This window comes from Rhinopithecus roxellana, chromosome 2 (assembly GCF_007565055.1).
Source record: "Rhinopithecus roxellana isolate Shanxi Qingling chromosome 2, ASM756505v1, whole genome shotgun sequence".
Lineage (NCBI taxonomy): Eukaryota > Metazoa > Chordata > Mammalia > Primates > Cercopithecidae > Rhinopithecus > Rhinopithecus roxellana.
Genome location: NC_044550.1, coordinates 33,331,634 through 33,352,461, shown reverse-complemented (window position 1 = coordinate 33,352,461; position 20,828 = coordinate 33,331,634). Strand labels below are relative to the sequence as shown.

Here is a 20,828-nt window from a genome sequence, read left to right as displayed (position 1 = left end):
GCTTCAAAGAGAATAAAATACCTAGGAATCCAGCTTACAAGGGAGGTAAAGGACCTCTTCAAGGAGAACTACAAACCACTGCTCAGTGAAATCAAAGAGGACACAAACAAATGGAAGAACATACCATGCTCATGGATAGGAAGAATCAATATCGTGAAAATGGCCATACTGCCCAAGGTTATTTATAGATTCAATGCCATCCCCATCAAGCTACCAATGAGTTTCTTCACAGAATTGGAAAAAACTGCTTTAAAGTTCATATGGAACCAAAAAAGAGCCCGCATTGCCAAGACAATCCTAAGTCAAAAGGACAAAGCTGGAGGCGTCACGCTACCTGACTTCAAACTATACTACAAGGCTACAGTAACCAAAACAGCATGGTACTGGTACCAAAACAGAGCTATAGACCAATGGAACAGAACAGAGTCCTCAGAAATAATACCGCACATCTACAGCCATCTGATCTTTGACAAACCTGAGAGAAACAAGAAATGGGGAAAGGATTCCCTATTTAATAAATGGTGCTGGGAAAATTGGCTAGCCATAAGTAGAAAGCTGAAACTGGATCCTTTCCTTACCCCTTATACGAAGATTAATTCAAGATGGATTAGAGACTTAAATGTTAGACCTAATACCATAAAAACCCTAGAAGAAAATCTAGGTAGTACCATTCAGGACATAGGCATGGGCAAGGACTTCATGTCTAAAACACCAAAAGCAACGGCAGCAAAAGCAAAAATTGACAAATGGGATCTAATTAAACTAAAGAGCTTTTGCACAGCAAAAGAAACTACCATCAGAGTGAACAGGCAACCTACAGAATGGGAGAAAATTTTTGCAACCTACTCATCTGACAAAGGGCTAATATCCAGAATCTACAAAGAACTCAAACAAATATACGAGAAAAAAACAAACAACCCCATCAAAAAGTGGGGAAAGGATATGAACAGACATTTCTCAAAAGAAGATATTCATACAGCCAACAGACACATGAAAAAATGCTCATCGTCACTCGCCATCAGAGAAATGCAAATCAAAACCACAATGAGATACCATCTCACACCAGTTAGAATGGCAATCATTAAGAAGTCAGGAAACAACAGGTGCTGGAGAGGATGTGGAGAAATAGGAACACTTTTACACTGTTGGTGGGATTGTAAACTAGTTCAACCATTATGGAAAACAGTATGGCAATTCCTCAAGGATCTAGAACTAGATGTACCATATGACCCAGCCATCCCACTACTGGGTATATACCCAAAGGATTATAAATTATTCTACTACAAAGACACATGCACACGTATGTTTATTGCGGCACTATTCACAATAGCAAAGACTTGGAATCAACCCAAATGTCCATCTGTGACAGACTGGATTAAGAAAATGTGGCACATATACACCATGGAACACTATGCAGCCATAAAAAAGGATGAGTTTGCGTCCTTTGTAGGGACATGGATGCAGCTGGAAACTATCATTCTTAGCAAACTATCACAAGAACAGAAAACCAAACACCGCATGTTCTCACTCATAGGTGGGAACTGAACAATGAGATCACTTGGACTCGGGAAGGGGAACATCACGCACTGGGGCCTATCATGGGGAGGGGGGAGGGGGGAGGAGGGAGGGATTGCATTGGGGAGTTATACATGATATAAATGATGAATTGATGGGTGCTGACGAGTTGATGGGTGCAGCACACCAACATGGCATAAGTATACATATGTAACAAACCTGCACGTTATGCACATGTACCCTAGAACTTAAAGTATAATAAAAAAAAAAAAAAAAAAAAAAAGAATGACCTAGACGAATAAAAGTGGCATAATTAAAAAAAAAAAAAAAAAAAAGTTATCATGGATAAGGATAACACTTTGTTTCTTGGCATTTCTATGATTATTTTTTCCTGTTGCCATGAGTAAACTTATTTGACTTTATCTTTCATGTAATATTAATTATCAAATAGTATTCAATCAAAATATTCCAGATTTTCATATTGGTCTTCATGATACACCAACGAATCTTTCTATATGATATTTGCTATAGCTTTGGCAGTAAAGTACCCAGTACCATATCTTAAAAGATCATATTTTGCAAGTTTTCTTTCTCTGGGGTAAGTACTGAAACTAACCTAAGTCATATATATGACTTACTTTCACATGCCCAAGCCAAAATGCCAGCAAGAGTGAGAATTAGTGTAGAACATTGCTCTTCAGGCATAATTAGAACGAGGCCACAACTGATTTCACAAAATGGTAAGCATATGTCAATGCTTAAAATAATAACCCTCCATTTCCCGCTTCTTGATTTCTCAGTGTAAACTTGTGGGGAGCTCATGAATATAACATAACTCTTTTTTTTTTTTTTTTTGCCATCCTGGAACTTTATGTCAGCCTTAAGCCAGAAGAAGAGAAATGAAATGCTAATTTTTAATCTAAAATATTTTCCTACTGTTTCCCACAGGTTTCTCCTCAGAAAAGCAAGTCAATCAGTAGAAGTACACACTAACAGAGAGGGACAACAGGCAACGGGGGACCGTGGCTGAGGACCCTCTTCTTTGTTTATACTGAGGCTTGTTTCTGCCACAAAGGCACATCATCTACCCTGTTATTTGTGCCTCGTCATGTTTCCCTTTGGCCTGAATACAGGAAAAGGCTTCTGACAGCTGAGATCCTGATCAAATCGGAGGAGTCCATTATTATACAACCAAATACAACTTCCGGTTTCCTTGAAATGAGACTTGGCAGATGGATGATGCACGACTCCCTGAAAATCTCTTCAGCATATTGCTGTGCATATATACGTGCGTGTGTGTGTGTTTCCTGGGGTAAAAATTTCTGCAGTGGTAAATTTTTAACATTGCTCCCAGTCTTTTTCCACAGGGCCTTAGTTCTTTAGCCATTTGACCAGATATCGTTGACCTCAGTGAACCTAAACATAGAATTGAAGAGGTGTATAAATCTCGTTAAATTAAATAAGTGGTTCAATCTGAATAAAATGGTAAATTGGAAGCTATTCCTTAAACAGATCATTTCTTTAAGATGATGAGAAATTGTGGGCCTGCTTCACAAGAATTGATTATGAAAGATGAAGTCTTTGGCTGGGTGCAGTGGCTCATGCCTGTAATCCCAGCACTTGCCCAGCACTTTGGGAGGCTGAGGCGGGTGGGTTGCTTGAGGCCAGGAGTTCTAGACCAGCCTGGCCAACACGGTGAAACCCCATCTCTACTATAAACACAAAAATTAGCCAGGCTCTTGGCACACACCTATAAATCCAGCTACTCGGGTGGCTTGAGGCGGAAGGATCACTTGAGCCAAGGGAGGCGGAGGTTGCGGTAAGCTGAGATCGCCACTGCAGGCCAGCCTGGGAAATAGAGTGAGCAAGACTCAGTCCCCTCTACCCACCCACTCCACACCACCAAAAAAAAAAAAAAAAAAAAAAAAAAAAAAAAAAAAAAAAAATTGAATGTATTGAAATTTTGTTGCAATTAAATCTTATAGTGACATGACAAATGTCTAAAGACTAAGCAGAAGTATTAGGTTTATCCATTTAATAAGAATTCTGCTAGGACTAACTTGAGATCCTCTTTGTGATCCTCTATATACATATATACATATATATGTGTGTGTATATATATATTCTCACAAGTAGGATCTCAAATTATACATTTATTATAATTATACATTTATATGTGTATATACATATATAACAAGAAATGTGAGATCCTTGGATATCTGTGCTTTTAGAAGTAAACCTAAAGCAACGGCAAAGCTGAAAATGCAGTTGAAGAAAAGAATCCAAACATACTGCTGAAATTATCCATTTCAGCTTCCAAAAATTATGCTACTTTATTCCAGCTCAAATTATTATTATTCCAGTATCTGGATACACTTGAAGCTCTGTATAATGGGAAGATGAAAGAGCCTTAGGAAAATAAATATTTTCAGGTTCGGCCCTTTGCAACCCTGGAACACAATTCTTGAGAAAGAATTATCCTTGTCTTACAGTAATTTTCTGAAGCTTGTTTCTGCTATTTATCAAAGAGACAAATCATTCTTGGATATTACCTCACTATAAGTATAAGCATAAGTGTAAGTCAGCTGCTGGCTTGTTAACTGTTGTTTTCCTGATTGACTTATACTGAAGTAATACCCAGGAATTGAAACATTTTGGCATATTTCTAAATTTCCATTTCTTCAGATTAGTGAAAAGGTCATTGTAATGTCAATTTCTTGTGGGTGGATTAAATTTGCCAACTGAGGTATGCCCACTGGAATAAAAACTGAATGAACACCCAAGAAAGTATTCCTTGAGAGGCCAGGACCAGGCCTATTCAGCAGCAGGAAAACGTGATTTAACTCTCCAGTCCAAAGTCATCCTCTTACTAATTAGCAAGTTGCCAAACGTTGGCAAGATTGTGAAAACGCTAATGTAATGGGAGAAAATCCAATTTAAGTGAGACCTAATTTAATTTGAACTCCAGTAGGGGACTACAAATGTGGAAAGAGGACCCCTTGCTCAGGGCAACTGCCATTCCCAAAAGACGGATTTCACAACCCTGTCCTGAGAGTGAGCCAGCCTCTCCTGTGTCCCTCTACCCACACCATTTGTTTGGGGACTTTTCTGCCTCAACTCATTATAAGAGTTATACCCTGAGCTGTGACTCTTACTTCATTATTATTAATACACAACTTGTGGAAATTGTGTGAAGAATAGCTATGTCCCTTTGAAAGGAGGGGAAGTCACATGATCTGTTCTTAGGAAATGTAAATCTAAGCATATATTAGGTTGCTGGTAATCATGAAGATTTTGATCTTTGATTGAAGGTCTTACATGAAGAGAAAGATGTCTTTACTTTGTCTTGGTTGTGATATGGTTAGGTGAAAACCTCCCTTCAGGGTCTGGTTTGGATTAGGAGTTAGGCCAGCCTCTACTTCTCTTTGCTGTTTTGTTTTGGTCTCCACTTTTCTTACCAACAAAAAGAACATTTTGGACCATATTGCTAGTATTATTGACCATGAACTAACTTGTAGATGATCCCCCTTAGTTTATTTACTGAGCTTTCTCACCCAGCAGGAGAGGTATAAACACCGCCTTGTTACAGATGATTAATCAAGAACACAGAGATATTCAGTAATTTCCTTATGTTCTTATGGCAAGTAAATGGTAGAGCCAAGATTTAAAACTGTCTTGAACCTGGGAGCACCCAGTTTCTGGCGTGCTACAATTCTGCTTTGTAGATTACCTTGGCAAGCTCAACTTATTTTTACGATTCTTTTGGATTACCGTCAAGTAGCATTACAGGAGAACACTTCTTAGGAGAAAATATTTTTATTAAAAATACTATAAATTGAATGGAATTTGTAAGTTGCCTCCTGAATTAAGAGAAGTATTATCTCATTTAGGCTACTACACAGGAAAATAAAAATGTACACTAATGTTAAAGTGCACTAAAATAATGCAAGCATGGGCATAAATGGTGCCTTCCCCTGTCAACACTTTTAATGTGGCTAAGTCGCTAATAGAATCAAATCTAAAAGACATATGACCTCCCAAATTTGTAAATCAGTTTAACAATTACTATTTAAATACCTACTTATTTCTAAAAATGTCTAGGCAGCCCACATCTCATACTGCCTCTGTCTCTATGCGCTATGCTTGGTTGAATCCACATTGAGAGCGGAGGACAGAGTTGTTTACCAAACATTATTACCCTAACTTGAAGGTCCCTTTGCTCTTTTTTTAATTTAACTGGCCACAATTAATTTAAATTAAATTAATTTAAATTAATTTTTTAATTTAAATTTAATTTGTTGAGATCTAGAACCAATTAATTTGGCCTAACAAGCTTACATACTAGAGAGATAAAATCCATTGCATTGCTATTGCGGCCACACTATGATCCTTCTATCTCTGGCTCCAATTTGCTCAAGTCCCAATGATGCAGCTCAAAAGAAGAAAATATTTGCCATAATGTCTACTTTTCAATAATTTTAGAATTAATTTCTTTTGCCTAATTTCTTTCCTATATATCTACCTCTTTACTTTCATTGATCTTTTGCTCCAAGACAGAAAGGTGTTATGGGGAACAGTTATGCTCACTATCTTTCTGATTCCATAGAAAAGAAAAGGAAGCTTCTGTCAGCACACACACACCTGCACACTTCACAAATTCATACACACCACAGACACAAACCACACTCACCACACTCGCTCACATACTCCACATATACACATCAGGCACATACTCTTCCTCTGCCTCCCCAGTCTTGAAGGCAATGCTACACGTTCCTGGGTTCTCCATTTGTGACTGGGGAAATTGATTCCAATTAAAAAAATTGCATAATAAAGCTAACCTTTTCTCATTTTGTCTCAAATCCTTGTGTGTATAATGTATTGCCAAGAATACTGACTAACTCCATGCTAAGATTCCTCCAGGAAGTAATAATGTTGAGATCTAGAACCAATTAATTTGGCCAGTTATTGTTAAGTAATATGAGGGAACTTGTCATGTTTGGGGGTGCGTGTGTGTGAATCTCAGTGCTTTGTGTACTGCACTCAGAAGCTAAAATAATTTCTGTCTGCCCTCCTTCCACTTTATTCCATACCAGTATCAGAAGGAAGAGTACAATGAATGAGACTGCTGACATATTTTGGTAAACCAAATCCAACCCTTGGGGCTTCCTAATGTACTTAATTTGTTAGTTGGGATTAATTTTCTGGAAGATTCCATCTTCTTAACTGCTGTTCCTGAGTCTGCTCTTTGCTGGGTACTAGTATGCTTCGATGAAATTGAGACTCCATTTCCACATTTGTAGAGAAGCCTCTTGGCCATAGGATAATGACCCACATCCGTCCACCACAGCCACACACAGAGCCGGCAAGAATGCAGCTCCTCACTCACAGCTGCCTCTGCAGGCAGCGGGGCGGGTGGGGCTGAAGCAGAAGGAAAACGGAAAAATGAATCAAAAGAAGAAAACCTTTCCCTTAATACTTCCCTGCAAACCTGGTTCGTTGAGCATTTAAAGGAAGACAACACTCAGCTGGCACACGCAGCACCTCACAGGAACAATCAGGCTTGAGAACAAGAACCGGGGAGTGAGAATCGTTAATGCAGCACCCTGATGCTGACGTATTCATAGTTGGACAGGATTTAGGAGGCATCAGCGCTGGCTACACTGCTTAGTGGGATGCCTCTTGCACGTTTGCCACCCTCGTGTCTCCATCCTGGCCCTGGGAAGGGAGACTGAGAAACAACGTCTGAGATCTCAGGGTCTTGCCTAAGCCGAGATATTTTGCATTTATCTCTAGGGGTTCCAAAAATTGGGCAAGATGTGGCACGTAAAGAAAGAGAATGGAGTCTTTTCCTCCTTTGATGCTGTTTAAACCATGTAAGTTCTTTTCCTCTGTTCTTGGAAAGGAGGACCTAATGTCTTCTCACTTCCTGACCTCTCCTGAATTCTTTAGACCGAAACAGCATGTCTTTCCCTTTGACCTTTATTTCTTTGTTCATACTGTCCTCATATTCCTTTCAGATAGCTGAAGGTTCAAAAGGGCAAAATGGATGTTAGAATAGATGTAGACAGTATAATCTCAAAATTCTCTCAGGAGATGTGGTAACTTATTTGCGATCTCCAGATTTCCATTTCTCAATCCAGACCTCTCTTGATTCCTAATAGAGAACTCAGTGTCCCAAATGGAATTTTCCTTCTAAACCCACCCGCTCTGTTGTTTATTCACTCTTCTCATGTACACAACTACCATTTATCTATTCTTGCAAACCAGAAACCTATGAGAGAGCAGCCCCTCCACCCTCTCTGCCAGAGGGTGCCCATTCTAGCTTCCACATCTCTTGAACCCCCCCTCCCCACTCCTCTCCAGAGCCCTCACCCTGGGCATGGTCCATGCCTGCACCACCTTCACCTGGCCCACAACTGTAGTCCACATGCCAGCTGGGTGCCCTGTCTTGCACCCTTGCGACTCTCTCCAGGAGTGGCTTCTAGTGTTCCAGAAGCACTGGGCCCTGAACTGCTGCTTTTGCTGAATGAGTTCAGTTTTGCAGATGATCTCAGTGCTGCTCTGGCTCCACACTGAGCTACTCCAGCTATGGAACCCAAATTCTTTTCTCGACTATCCCTCACGCCAGATATGTGTATGCAGTGAAATACTTGGAGAGCTCACTATTCTAGTATACACTGAGGAAAGCCATTGTGTATAACCAAAGTTCTCTGTAATTGCTTAGGCCTTTTAAATGGATAGTGGGCAGATACAAATCTTGTTGGTGAAAAGTAAATCCCTATACAGATGGCATACACTCACAAAGAAGAGCAAAGGATGGGGAAAATGGAAAGAACAAAATTCAAATCAAAAATCAGCTCGTTTATGTTCCACACTTTGGCAGCCCAGTAAAGCTGGCAGAGGCTGACTCTTTTGTCCTCCAGTGTATGTAATGAGAAGTCCCCAGAAGTAGTCCAAAGAGCCATCACCAGGGGCAATGGAGGGTTAAGTGCTCAGGGCCCTGGTCCTGTACATAATTCACAGAGAAACTTCTCCTTTCTTTCTCTTTCTTTCTTTTTCTCTCTCTCTCTCTTTCCTTCCTTCCTTCTTTCTTTCTTTCTTTCTTTCTTTCTTTCTTTCTTTCTTTCTTTCTTTCTTTCTTTCTTTCTTTCTTTCTTTCTCTTTCTCTTTCCTTCTTTCTTTCCTTCTTTCTTTCTTTCTTTTTCTTTCTTTTCTTTCTTTCCTTCTTTCTCTTTCTTCTTTCTTTCTTTCTCCTTTTCTTTCTTTCCTCTTCTTTCTTCTTTCATTTTCTTTCTTTCTCTTTCTTTCCTTCTTTCTTTCCCTCCCTCCCTTCTTTTTTTCTCTTCTTTCTTTCTTTCTTTCTTTCTTTCTTTCTTTCTTTCTTTCTTTCTTTCTTTCTTTCTTTCTTTCTTTCTTTCTTTCTTTCTTTCTTTCCTTCCTTCCTTCCTTCCTTCCTTCCTTCCTTCCTTCCTTCCTTCCTTCCTTCTTTTTCTTTCTTTCTTTTCTTTCTTTTTTTTTCAAGGTCTCACTCTGTCTCCCAAGCTGGAGTGCAGCAGTGCAATCTTAGCTCAACGCAGCCTCCACCTACCGGGTTCAAGCAATTCTAGTGCTTCAGCCTCCCAAGTAGCTGGGATTACAGGCGCCCACCACCAGGCCTGGCATTTTTTTTTTTTTTTTTTTTTTTTTTTTTTGAGACAGAATCTCTCTCTGTTGCCCGGGCTGGAGTGCAGTGGTGCAATCTCGGCTCATGGCAAGCTCTGCCTCCTGGGTTCATGCCATTCTCCTGCCTCAGCCTCCCGAGTAGCTGGAACTACAGGTACCCACCACCACTACTGGCTAATTTTTGTATTTTTTGTAGAGAGGAAGTTTCCCCATGTTTGCCAGGCTGTTCTCGAACCCCTGACCTCAGACGAAATGCCTCGGCCTCCCAAAGTGCTGGGATTACAGGCGTGAGCCACCACACCTAGGCAGAAGCTCCACTTTCATCTGATTTGTAGACTAGAGCTCCATTTAAGAGTTTATCTGACAAAAAGGGGATCCTGTTTTTAAGATATTAAAAACCCATAGCCTATAGAATAAAGGACACACTCCTTATTATGACTTTCAAGATATTTACAACCGGCAGCTCTCCCCAGAGCATCCTCTGCCAGTCATAGTCAGCAACCCCCTTCCTGGCCAAGTAAAGAGCTTCCTTCCTCAGAGAAGTCTTCCCCAAGCCATTTATTCATTTCCCCTCCCATGTTACCAATTACACCAACTTCATATGTTTAGTCATCATTATACCAATAACATTGTTTTATCAACTACTTTGTTTCCATGCTATTTCCCTTGCTTATCTGTTTGCTCCTAGAGAACAGGAGCCTTATTTATTTTTATATCTCCAAGGTGCAGCACTGGAAGTAACTCTAGGTGTTTGACAAGAACACTTAATTTCTGTGAACTTCAGATTTTCCTTGAGTAAGTATCCCAGACGTTAGTTGGAAGCTTCCAGCCCCTCTGATGTGACCTGTCCTCTCTGTTTCACCATCTCACCATAACCTCCAAAGCTCATATCAATCTGAATGTAAACTTGGATGTGAAAACCAGAGCCTTTCAGAGGTGCCACAAGTCATCTTCCCTCTGCAATGATTTTCTTGCGGTTTGTACAGTCTGTCCTAAAGATTTGTGGAGTCATTGGAAGGGGCTGCATTCATAGAATTCCACTAAAATCTCCTATCTAGTATTTGTGTATCCTGCCTTTCCCTCCACCACAACTTTGTTGTATGGTTAGTTTTATTTTTACTTTCTTGTCTGCTTATCTCCATTTAGTGCCTGGCCTCTGACCATTTTCTCTAAGTTCCTATTCTTTCCTTCTCCTCAGTAGTAATAAAAATGTCTCCTTTTGTGATAAATACAGCTGCTTAATGGCCATGACTTATTTTTCAACGTGTCCTTGAGGTCTTACCCTCCACCAGAAAGAATTACCAATGCAACCTATCACCAGAAAACAAACCAAAAATATTGCAGGACTCTCATTAAGATGAATTCTGATAAATTTTTTTTTCAAGTGCTGAGGCTTAAAACGAAGACAATAGCTATGCATTTATAGGAGTATGTAAGGGTTCAATTATAAAATGCATATAAGCTTAACATGGTGGCTAGCACATGGCAGGGGCTCAATAAATCCTTTGGTTTCTGTATAAAGACAAAGGTCAATGTTGAAAAGGCTAATAAGATGTTGTCAAGAACTGTAAAATGTCAGAGACTTTATTCTACTTAAAAGATAACCGATGAGCCCACCACAGTTTCATGGATGCTGGCAGAGGATAGAAGACTCCTGGACCAGAGACAGAGACTCTGTGACTCATAGTGATGACTGTAGTCACAGTGTCATCATTTTCTTGGGCCAGTTATCTGGCCCCGAACTTCCACAGGGTGAGTAAAGAAGGCCAAGTGATGCCTACACAAGCAGTAGGCCGCATTACAAGGAAGGAACCCTAAGCTTAGAAAACCCAAGTCTTTGTAATGGGCAGTAAGAGGACATTATCTTCATTATACTGGTCATTTAACCTGTGTGCCATTAATTCCAGAAAGAGACACTATCTTTTAAGTCTGTTCACCACAAAATTATTTTTGCAAATATAATCTAGAACTAAGGCAGCCAATTCCTCTGCTTGTAGGACATGCAAAAGAGGAGCAATTATCTCCCAACAGATAGTTATGAATAAAATCACAAATTTTTCAAATGCTGTAATAAATTGTGCTATCTATGTGAGCCTGGGGTTAAAACTTGGGTTACAGATACATTAACTTCTTTATTTATAAATGGGAATACTTCCTATTAATAATTCAATCTTAGACATAATCTGAAACGCTTTGTCAGTTACAAGTTTTAAACTCAGTTATTAGGAATATCTTTCCTTATTTATCTTTGGTTTGTATTGTATGTGCATACTCAAAGAATGATAAAAAAGTAAGTGAGGAATTTTCCTGTTCTTTGAGGAAAGCTATTCCAATTTAATACTCCATTAAAAGTCCCCAGAGAGGCTGGTTGTTTGCTTGGCTTTTACATTCAACTCAACATCCTTCAGAAAAATTATGTTTCCCCACTGGACCCAGTTTGATCCAAAGTACTGTTTACCCTCTCCCGGTTTCCTGGGCAAAGGATAAACCATGTGATCCAAATCAGGCCAACTGGACACTCCTTTGCTGGAACTGGAACTTCCATTTGGCAGAGCACCTTGGTAAGGTAATGGTTGCTACCAAGGTTGCTACCAAGTACCAAGGGCACTTAAGATGCACCTTGTCCTACAGCTTCCCTGTCATCTCTGAATCAATCAGTGTCTCTCCAATCAATTCTTTCAGTCAGAGAGTTAGTTTTTCTAGTTTTAAATGAAATAATCTTGATTAATCACAAATGTGGGAGTTAAAGTTCAGAGAGTTTCTGTCAAGGATATTGTGGGGAATATGTGTGTGTGTGCGTGTGTGTTTGAAAATGGAAAGCGGAACTGGAGGTGGCCTTAAAGAATATAATCAGATATGATATCATCAGATGAGTTAAGCAATCCAAATGCTATGATTGGCAGTCTTATGGAATATTTCCCTGGATCACAGTGCAGTAAATTTTAACATATTTTAAAGTGGAAAACACTGTAATAAAGAATAAAACAATGTTTCTTTTGAGTTTTCTCTGAAATCTAGCAAAGTCCTTTAAGAAGATATTTTAATGAAGCAAACTTAGAAAAAGTTACAGTAAAGTAAGACCACCAAAGCCCCCATCTAATATCCTTATTTCTTTTTCTGAAGTGCTTACTTGCATATAATTTACATTTTAATCAGTTATGAATAAATAAATCATAGGAATTGGAATTCCTTTGTGTAAGAACTATACCAACTGAATTCTGCTTTAAAAACCAGTGGGATGATGGTGATTCTTTCCAGCAAAATTAAACTCCAGCATTACAAACTTCCAGTTATTCTGTCATTAAATGTTAATTCAAACTCAGAGTATCTCCTTAATGCGAGGTTAAGACAAAATTCCTGATGGCTTCAGAATTTTCTGTCAGTTAGTACCTTTTTGGACAGTTGGTCAATTCTACACATATCTTCTTATCTTGGTCACTTATCTATTTTGGATCTTACTGTTTGTCAATATTACTTATTAGAAGTTTCTTTCATTTTCAGAAAACTATGCTGTATGTACAGTGATGGGTGACGAGAAAGAAATAGAGGTACTTTCTACACTTTCTATTGTCAGAGGAAAATTATTAGTAGCCATGAGATGATGCAATGAACCAAGGGGAGACTGAAGCTCCCTTTAATTTTCAATGTATTCCTTGGTCTTTCAGTTCCTCTAGTAGTCTTGCCCTCATTATATAAAACACAGTAGATAAGCTGTCACAATTTGGCAATTTAGAGAAAAGTATTACAATTACATTAAATTTATATAAATGGTGCCAAAACCTCTTAATTTATGGTAAGCAATTAGAAGTACCTTATTTCTTAGTAATGTACTTTCACTTTAAAAAAATACATCAGAGTACTACCATATCTAGGGTTAGTTAGCATGTAGCAATGGTACATTCAAGGAGTCTGCCTCTCTTAGAGTTTATCTTTCAATTTTGAAATTCTGAAGATTTACCAGTTTCATATTCTACAGGCCACAGTTCAAAGCTGAGGACCACTTGAGTCAGAAGTGTTTACTTTTGAAAACTAAGAGCATTTTGTCTTTTGGCCGTTACACAAAATCCTTTTTATAATTTTCATTTTGCAATTCTGAAGAATTTTAAGTAAAACTCTGATTCCAGTGTTTTTAAGATCATCTCCTTTAGAAAAGCAAATTATATCACTTAAGGAGAAACTAAATCACAAATGTGGTTACAGAGTTAGCAATCTAGCAGAATGACAACTTTTGATCTCATATTATAGTTTTTAGGCATTCTGATGAAGCCTAACTTACACGTTATGTAGAGAAATTTTGAAGGTCTGACAATATTTCAGAGTAAATGAGCTTCAGGAATATTCCTGATATTAAGGTCTGCAAGGCACCTACAATTTTCAGGAGACAAACAGGCTCTCAATTAGTTTTCACAAAATATGTATCTCAGATCCTAAAAAAATGGAAGTACAAACATGTCAAATTATACTTGAAATTGTTGATTAAGTGACAGGAAGTTACTGATAGGAAGTATATACTCCAAGTGTTCTTTCCTTTATAGCTAATCTGTGAAAACTTCTATAAATCTCACAATTTTAAAACAAACATTCTACTTTGTCTAGTAAATCCTGATTTCATGTATTTGTTAAATTCTAAATATAGCATAAAATAGTCAGATTGGCAATTGAAGTATTCTAACAGAAATTTAACAGTGAAAGAAGTAAGTTTATGATAAAAACAAATTTCTTCAGATAACTTTCTGAAAGTTTTTCTGCACCTATAAACATGACCTCTAACTGCATTTCAGATTCTTTATAAAAGATATCCAAATTCATTGCTAAGAATATGGTAGCTTGGAAAAGTTAGCAACAGCCAGAGAGATGTGGCATTTTCATGTTCTTGCACCGTGGATTTCTAGAATAAGAAATTGAACTCAGAGTGTAATAAGCTTAAAAATAAATTCTTTTTCTCCTCCTCTCATCTAAGCTGGTCTTTTCACAATCTCTTGTTTTCACAAGTGTCTGGAAGTAGGAGGAAGAGGGAGTAGGCAGAAAGAGGGAAGGTAGGAGGTTGATTGGTGAGCAGGAGGAAGGAAGACATCAAAGAACAGTCATCACCTGTCACTCTGTGAGCAAAACCAATTAGCTTCATTCATTGGGAACCCCAGGAATATCTCAGCCAGAAACCAGCCTCAGTGTCAATGTCTCTGAAGCATCGAAGCCATCTTTGGTAAATTAGCAGCCACTCTAGCTGCATCATGACCCTCAACCAGGCCAGCAGAGAACACATTTCTGAAAATTGCCATCTACTATGACTTCCTGGAATAAGAGTCATTAAGTTATTTTCTTGAGCTTCTGGATCTTAGCACATAGTTCACAGCAGAAGAAGCTTCTCTGTACAGTATTCTTCAATTGCATCAGGTCAGTTCCAATAGCCCACAGTGGAAAGGGGCTGTCTTTGCTTTGTTATGCTCCTGGCATTCATCAAAATCACTGCGTTTGTTTTTTGCTCTTCACAAACTTTCCTAAGAAAACAAGCTGCTTTTCCTTCTTCCTTTTCCACTGGCAACCACTGCCTTGGGTGTTTTGAAGATTACACTTCACATAGAACTCCTCCTATTGATCCAGAGCCAGTGATGTTGGACTGCACGGCCCTCACAGGGCCTGGATGCATCACTGAGCCTTCCACATGGAAATAGTATCCCTCTGTGGCCAGACGAGGTCCCAAAAGCCAGGGAGAAGTCCCATAAGAAAATACTGTGAACCAATGTACTTGCCAAAGTCTTGTAATATATGTGATGCTCTCTCTCTCTCTCTGTTACACACACACACACACACGCACACACACACTGCATACTGGACATCAGAAAATATATCACTCATGAATTTCTAAAAAAAAAGTTTTGAAGATACATTGTAGTTGAAGAACATATTATACATGGACTAGATGGTAAATTAAAGATATAAAACCCTAGTAGCTCACGCCTGAAATCCCAGTACTTTGGGAGGCCGAGGTGGGTGGATCACAAGGTCAGGAGTTCCAGGCCAGCCTGGTCAACATGGTGAAACGCCATCTCTACTAAAAATGCAACAACGACAAAAACAACCAGGCATGGTAGCGCACGCCTGTAATCCCAGCTACACAGGAGGAGGAGGCTGAGGCAGGAGAATCGCTTGAACACCGGTGGTGGAGGTTGCAGTGAGCTGAGATGGTGCCACTGCACTCCAGCCTGGGCAACAGAGAAAGACTCCATCTCAAAAAAAAATAGTAATAAATAAATAAATAAATAAATAAATTCCTAAAAGCTATAGTTAACATAAGAAAATATCAATAAACTTGACCCACACAATGTAACATATATATGTAAATATAAACCAGAAAAATACATATGTAAACATCATAATACCTTATGTGATATTTACATGTATGCTACATGTAAATTTTTAAAAACAATATATGGACAAGAAAAATGCATCAAATATGATAAACAATAAGCTAACATGCTTAACATGTAAATTACTTTAATAATTTTTTAACACATTTAAGAACTATTCGGTAAACATTTACTCATATCTACTTTCTAAAATGAGCATGGAATTTTCATATACTGCTGATGACAGTGTAAATTTGTTCAACTTTTCTGGAAAGCAATATATGTCACATATCATGACTTAACATGTTTCTATTCTTTGATCTGGTAAAGTCCACTTCTAGAAATCTAAATTAAAGAGACAATAATATGATCAAAATTTATGTAAAAGAATGTCTAGTAATATGAGAATAGCTAAGAAAATCAAGAAACATTCATGAAATGAGCTATTTTAAAATTGTTTACAAAAATTTATCATAAGAAAATGTTAACATAACTCTAAGTTTTTTAAAAAGCCAGCATTTTTAAAAATATACTCAGGTTCACAATTTCTTCTCTGCAATTCTGAAATCCAAGAAGCTTACAAAAACCAAAAGACTATTCTGTACCTAAATTAAACGGCAAAACATGACCTTAACTAATATAAAACTGTAGACTTTATTCATCTTACTTATTGTGAATAGCTGAACATTCCAATATTAATGTATTTGATTATACAGTCTAATCCCAGATTATACTGGAGGTATCATACAATATACAGTTTACCAAATCACCTTTTTATATTCAATCGTTTCTCAATTCTTAATCACATGTGGTTCCAAAGGTTTCGGATAAGAGATTAAGGGTTTAATTTTCAAAAATGTCAGCCATTTGTATATAATAATCCTTAATTCTATCTAGGTAGTTAGAAGGGTGGGAAATAGAAAGGCAGAGAAAGGAAAGACTGCAGGGATAAGGAAGGGAGGAAGTATTCTAGAATATTAGTAGTGATCTATGAGAAGTGGAATTATGGGTGATTTTTATTTATTTATTTTCCAGTATTTTGAATTTTCTAAAACAAGCTCTTAGAATCAAGAAAAACAAAAACTACCATAAAAGTGTCATTTTAAAGGTCATTTTACACTATTAGAGACTCTTCATGAAAAACACAAAGAAATGCTTAACCAAGGTTGTATTTAAATTATGACAAACTCAAACTTAGTGGAAGATATGTTAATGAATTTTTAGTGTAAAAAATATATATACACATATCTATGTAGTTGGCATTTAATTTCAATTTAGCTTGCACTTCTGTACCTGTGTAAATGCACACATATATGTAAATATTTACACATATAATATGTATAAAACTCTCTCAATTAGGTCTAGCCTGTTCACCTCATTTAAAAAGGCAACATCTCCTATGCTCCAGATTTTCTGAGTCTGTCCTATTTTTCCCCATTACACTTACCACCTTCTATCATAGTATGTTTGTTACTTATTTATTCATTCTTTATTTCTATTTCAATTTTAATTGATACACACATAACAGATGTATGCATTTTGGGGGAACATGTGATGATTTGATACATTCACATCATGTGTACGAATGAAATCAGGATAACTGGGATATCCATCACCTTAAATATTTATCTTTTCTTTAAGCTAGGAACATCTGACTTAGTCTACCTATTTTATCATAGTATATTTATTTATTATGCTGATCATTTATTGTTTATCTTTCTCCCTGTAGGATATTAGCACACAAGGACTTGAAATGTTTGTCTATTTTGCTCACAAACATCCCAAGTACCCAGAACAGCTTCTGACACATATTAGGTATTCAAGAAATATCTGTTGAATTAGTGAACACATATAATTTTGAAATACTCAATAACATAAAAAAGAACATTCATTAAGTGATTCATAGAATCTCTGAATTTTCAAGATCATAGAATATCAGATCAGAAAGAAGCCTGACATCTCTTTAGTCAAACTAAATATGGTTTATCGGTTGATCACCGGGGGCGGAGCAAGATGGCCGAATAGGAACAGCTCCAGTCTCCAACTCCCAGCGCGAGCGACACAGAAGACCGGTGATTTCTGCATTTTCAACTGAGGTACTGGGGTCATCTCACTAGGGAGTGCCGGACAATCGGTGCTGGTCAGCTGCTGCAGCCTGACCAGCGAGAGCTGAAGCAGGCGAGGCATCGCCTCACCTGGAAGTGCAAGGGGGAAGGGGATCCGTTTTCCTAGCCAGGGGAACTGAGACACACAACACCTGGAAAATCGGGTAACTCCCACCCCAATACTGCGCTGTAAGCATACAGGCACACCAGAATATATCCCACACCTGGCCGGGAGGGTCCCACACCCACGAAGCCTCCCTCACTGCTAACACAGCAGTCTGCCGCGATCTATCCGCAAGGCAGCAGCGAGGCTGGGGGAGGGGCGCCCGCCATTGCTGAGGCTTAAGTAGGTAAACAAAGCCACTGGGAAGCTCGAACTGGGTGGAGCTCACAGCAGCTCAAGGAAGCCTGCCTGTCTCTGTAGTCTCCACCTCTGGGGACAGCGCACAGCTGAAGACCAACAGGGGAAGTAGCAGGAGCCGGTGCAGACGCGAACGACTCTGTCTGACAGCTTTGGGGAGAGCCGTGGATCTCCCAACGCGGAGGTTGAGATCTGAGAACGGACAGACTGCCTGCTCAGGTGTGTCCCTGACCCCTGAGTAGCCTAGCTGGGAGAAATCCCCCACTAGGGGCAGTCTGACACCCCACACCTCACAGGGTGGAGTACACCCCTGAGAGGAAACTTCCAAAGGAAGAATCAGACAGGTACACTCGCTGTTCAGCAATATTCTATCTTCGGCAACCTCTGCTGCTGATACCCAGGCAAACAGGGTCTGGAGTGGACCTCAAGCAATCTCCAACAGACCAACAGACAGTCCTTCTGACTGTCAGAAGGAAAACTATCAAACAGGAAGGACACCTATACCAAAACCGCATCAGTACGTCACCACCATCAAAGACCAGAGACAGATAAAACAACAAAGATGGGGAAGAAGCAGGGCAGAAAAGCTGGAAACTCAAAAAATAAGAGCGCATCTCCCACTGCAAAGGAGCGCAGCCCATCGCCAGCAATGGATCAAAGCTGGTCAGAGAATGACTTGGACGAGAGAAGAGAAGAAGGCTTCAGTCCATCAAACTTATCAGAGCTAAAGGAGGAATTACGTACCCAGCGCAAAGAAACTAAAAATCTTGAAAAAAGAGTGGAAGAATTGACAGCTAGACTAATTAATGCAGAGAAGATCATAAACGAAATGACAGAGATGAAAACCATGACACGAGAAATACGTGACAAATGCACAAGCTTCAGTAACCGACTCGATCAACTGGAAGAAAGAGTATCAGCGATTGAAGATCAAATGAATGAAATGAAGCGAGAAGAGAAACCAAAAGAAAAAAGAAGAAAAAGAAATGAGCAAAGCCTGCAAGAAGTATGGGATTACGTAAAAAGACCAAATCTACGCCTGATTGGGGTGCCTGAAAGTGAGGGGGAAAATGGAACCAAGTTGGAAAACACTCTTCAGGAAATCATCCAGGAGAACTTCCCCAACCTAGTAGGGCAGGCCAACATTCAAATTCAGGAAATACAGAGAACGCCACAAAGATACTCCTCCAGAAGAGCAACTCCAAGACACATAATTGCCAGATTCACCAAAGTTGAAATGAAGGAAAAAATCTTAAGGGCAGCCAGAGAGAAAGGTCGGGTTACCCACAAAGGGAAGCCCATCAGACTAACAGCAGATCTCTCGGCAGAAACTCTACAAGCCAGAAGAGAGTGGGGGCCAATATTCAACATTCTTAAAGAAAAGAATTTTCAACCCAGAATTTCATATCCAGCCAAACTAAGTTTCATCAGTGAAGGAGAAATAAAATCCTTTACAGATAAGCAAATGCTTAGAGATTTTGTCACCACCAGGCCTGCCTTACAAGAGACCCTGAAGGAAGCCCTAAACATGGAAAGGAACAACCGGTACCAGCCATCGCAAAAACACGCCAAAATGTAAAGACCATCGAGGCTAGGAAGAAACTGCATCAACTAACGAGCAAAATAACCAGTTAATATCTAATGGCAGGATCAAGTTCACACATAACAATATTAACCTTAAATGTTAATGGACTAAATGCTCCAATTAAAAGACACAGACTGGCAAACTGGATAAAGAGTCAAGACCCATCAGTCTGCTGTATTCAGGAGACCCATCTCACATGCAGAGACATACATAGGCTCAAAATAAAGGGATGGAGGAAGATCTACCAAGCAAATGGAGAACACAAAAAAGCAGGTGTTGCAATCCTTGTCTCTGATAAAACAGACTTTAAACCATCAAAGATCAAAAGAGACAAAGAAGGCCATTACATAATGGTAAAGGGATCAATTCAACAGGAAGAGCTAACTCTCCTAAATATATATGCACCCAATACAGGAGCACCCAGATTCATAAAGCAAGTCCTTAGGGACTTACAAAGAGACTTAGACTCCCATACAATAATAATGGGAGACTTCAACACTCCGCTGTCAACATTAGACAGATCAACGAGACAGAAAGTTAACAAGGATATCCAGGAATTAAACTCATCTCTGCACCAAGTGGACCTAATAGACATCTATAGAACTCTCCACCCCAAATCAACAGAATATACATTCTTCTCAGCACCACATCGTACTTATTCCAAAATTGACCACATAATTGGAAGTAAAGCACTCCTCAGCAAATGTAAAAGAACAGAAATTATAACAAACTGTCTCTCAGACCACAGTGCAATCAAACTAGAACTCAGGACTAAGAAACTCAATCAAAACCGCCCAACTACATGGAAACTGAACAACCTGCTCCTGAATGACTACTGGGTACATAACGAAATGAAAGCGGAAATAAAGATGTTCTTTGAAACCAATGAGAACAAAGATACAACATACCAGAATCTCTGGGACACATTTAAAGCAGTGTGTAGAGGGAAATTTATAGCACTAAATGCCCACAAGAGAAAGCTGGAAAGATCGAAAATTGACACTCTAACATCACAATTAAAAGAACTAGAGAGGCAAGAGCAAACACATTCAAAAGCTAGCAGAAGGCAAGAAATAACTAAGATCAGAGCCGAACTGAAGGAGATAGAGACACAAAAAACCCTCCAAAAAATCAATGAATCCAGGAGTTGGTTTTTTGAAAAGATCAACAAAATTGACAGACCGCTAGCAAGGCTAATAAAGAAGAAAAGAGAGAGGAATCAAATAGATGCAATAAAAAATGATAAAGGG

General features: G+C 38.9%; 1 protein-coding gene across 1 annotated transcript in view; it reads left to right on the top strand.

The window, feature by feature from the left end:
* Positions 1-2,734, top strand: part of TNIP3 (TNFAIP3 interacting protein 3) — a 100,948-nt gene extending 98,214 nt beyond the window's left edge. The window contains exon 14 of the mRNA XM_010361787.2: positions 2,464-2,734. Coding sequence (XP_010360089.2) covers positions 2,464-2,495 — 32 coding nt within the window. The 3' untranslated portion in view covers positions 2,496-2,734. The remainder of the gene's footprint in view (positions 1-2,463) is intronic.
* Positions 2,735-20,828: the final 18,094 nt, after the last annotated feature.